The sequence below is a fragment of the Coptis chinensis genome, chromosome 6 (genome assembly GCF_015680905.1).
Source record: "Coptis chinensis isolate HL-2020 chromosome 6, ASM1568090v1, whole genome shotgun sequence".
In the NCBI taxonomy this organism is placed as follows: domain Eukaryota; kingdom Viridiplantae; phylum Streptophyta; class Magnoliopsida; order Ranunculales; family Ranunculaceae; genus Coptis; species Coptis chinensis.
In genome coordinates this window covers 56,569,467-56,571,832 of record NC_141461.1, presented here as the reverse complement: position 1 = coordinate 56,571,832, position 2,366 = coordinate 56,569,467, and the positions used below count along the sequence as shown (strand labels likewise).

The 2,366-nt window shown below is 38.6% G+C and overlaps 1 protein-coding gene across 1 annotated transcript; it reads left to right on the top strand.

The window, feature by feature from the left end:
* The first annotated feature begins 1,352 nt into the window (after positions 1 to 1,352).
* On the top strand, positions 1,353 to 2,101 carry LOC147493711 (uncharacterized). The gene is made up of 2 exons (XM_086567919.1): positions 1,353 to 1,549; positions 1,663 to 2,101. Exons 1-2 carry the CDS (start codon positions 1,353 to 1,355, stop codon positions 2,099 to 2,101), a joined length of 636 nt encoding a protein of 211 aa, XP_086424045.1.
* The last annotated feature ends 265 nt before the right edge of the window (positions 2,102 to 2,366 follow it).

The following is a 2,366-nucleotide window of genomic DNA, read 5'->3' as shown; positions in this document are numbered from 1 at the left end:
AATCTATGATAGGACAAAGAACAACACCTTCTGGCAAACTGTGGAGGTGGGCAAACCTCCAAAGATGTGTACAAATTGTAAAATTGTGGGCATTTAGTCATGGAATGTAGGAAGCTACGAAGTGATATGAAGACTAACAAGGAAAAGGGTAATAAAGATAAGGAGGTGGTAGTGGATGCCACCCCCCTTGGAACCTTTGGGTGAAAAACCTTTCAGAAGGCAAGGAAGGAAGAGAAATTCAGGAGAAACAAGTAAACAAGGGGAAAGTTTTTGGAGAGCATAAAACACAGAAAAACCCAAAAAAGTAAAAGTCTAGAATAGGTTTGAAGGGCTGGAAGTGGATGAGATACATACTACTTAGGACCAGGACCAACATGTAGTTGATCAAGAAGAAATTCTAGCTATTATCACTGGGCAGGAAGCAAATCATACACAAAGTCTTGGATTGGATCAAAATGCCGATTCAGGAATACAAAATACTTCACCAATTCATGTCATAGACCAGGCAATTGGAACAAAAAGTCCTGAAAGTGATAAGAATACATAGGAAGTGGTGGGAGGTCAAACTGAAGCAATTGACTCTCCAACACATTCAAGAGAGGAATCTTTACTAATCTCTCAAAATGGGGATAGCTCTGTCTCTTGGATTCATACCTCCCCAGTTGGAATAATCATAGCAGAATCTGAAGCTGAACAAGTTCTTCATCTTCTGGTAAAGAAGAAACAGGTTCGAGACTTAGAAGATAAACCACCTGATGCAAACTATCCTCAATCCTCAAGTTGGGCTGATGTTTTAGAAGAGGAAGATAGGGAACAAGTCCCTACTAACAAAGGCACTCACAAGCCACAGTGGAAACAGCAGAAAATGGATTTACCCATCACCAGATCCAGATCCCGATCTAGGACTGGTAATAGGGAAGAATAAGGTGACTCTCACCATTTACATCAATAAATTTCCATTCTTCACAATGAGGTGTATCTTTTGGAATATTAGAGGAATTGCAAATGACAAATCGCAAAATCGTCTATCCAAACTTACCAATAAATGGGATCCAAATCTTGTGGGTATTGCAGAACTTAAAATTCATCCCTAGGATTTTCCCATCAATTTTCTCCACTCACTAGGAATGAACAATGCCTTTTACTCTAATCCTAGTTCTAATCCAAATTGAGTTCCCAATCTCTGGCTTATCTGGAAAGCTTCGATTCCCACTCCTACTTTGATTCATTTTTCAAATCAACACATTATTGTGGTGATTGACAAAGTTCTCATTACCATAGTTCATGCTCACTGTATCTCTATGTAAAGAAGGCAACTCTAGCTAGAATTGCCTAACATCAATCCACTTAATATGGCATGGCTGATTATTGGGGACTTCAATGCCTACTTGAGTATATCTGAAAAGAAAGGTGGAAACAATCCTACTATAACTTCCATGAATGAATTCAGGGACTTTATAAGCAATAACCAACTTATGGAAGCTCCTAGCAGTGGTTATCAGCTCACTTGGTGGAATAAACAAGTAGGGAGTTTCAAAATTCTGGGCAAGTTAGACAGAATTCTATGAAATGCAAACTGGGGTTCCTTATTCCCGGTTGGAAACATCAGGTGTCTAGCAGAATTTGTTCTGATCACTCACATCTTCTGGGTGGAAATATCAGCATTCCTCAACCCAAGAACAAGCCCTTTAAATTCTTCAATATGTGGTGTTCATATCCTACCTTCAGAGACATAGTTCTTGACAGTTGGCAGCAACCACTTCTGGGAAATTCCATCTTTATTCTTACACAGAAGCTAAAGAGGTTGAAGGGTGTCCTAAAGAAGTGGAATAAAGACACTTTTGGCAATATCAAAATCAAAGTAGAGGAAGAATCAAAAATATTAGAGCAGAAGCAAGAACAATTTGAGAAAGGAAATGTAACAGAAGATTTCGCTACTCAAATGGTGGATCAAGAAAACCAAGTGGAGCTCCTATTACAGCAAGAGCAAATGTTATGGAAACAGAAATCAAGAACAAAATGGGATAATGACAATGACAGGAGTACTAAATTCTTTCATGCTATGGCTAATAGAAACAGAAGCAAGTCATTGATTACATAAATGAAGACTGATGAAGGCATCACTCTAGATACTCAAGAAGAAATTGGAAATCATATTGTCAGACACTATTCTGACAAATTCAAGAATGTAGATCACATCATGGACTGGGAACTTATTCATTATATGCCTCAAGACCTACAATTGGAGGATAATGAATTCCTCATAACTATTCCTTCAGCAGAGGAAGTGAAAGCCGCAGTTTTTCACCTAAATCTGGACAGCTCTCCGGGACCAGATGGATTCTCTAGGTATTTCTTTCATCACT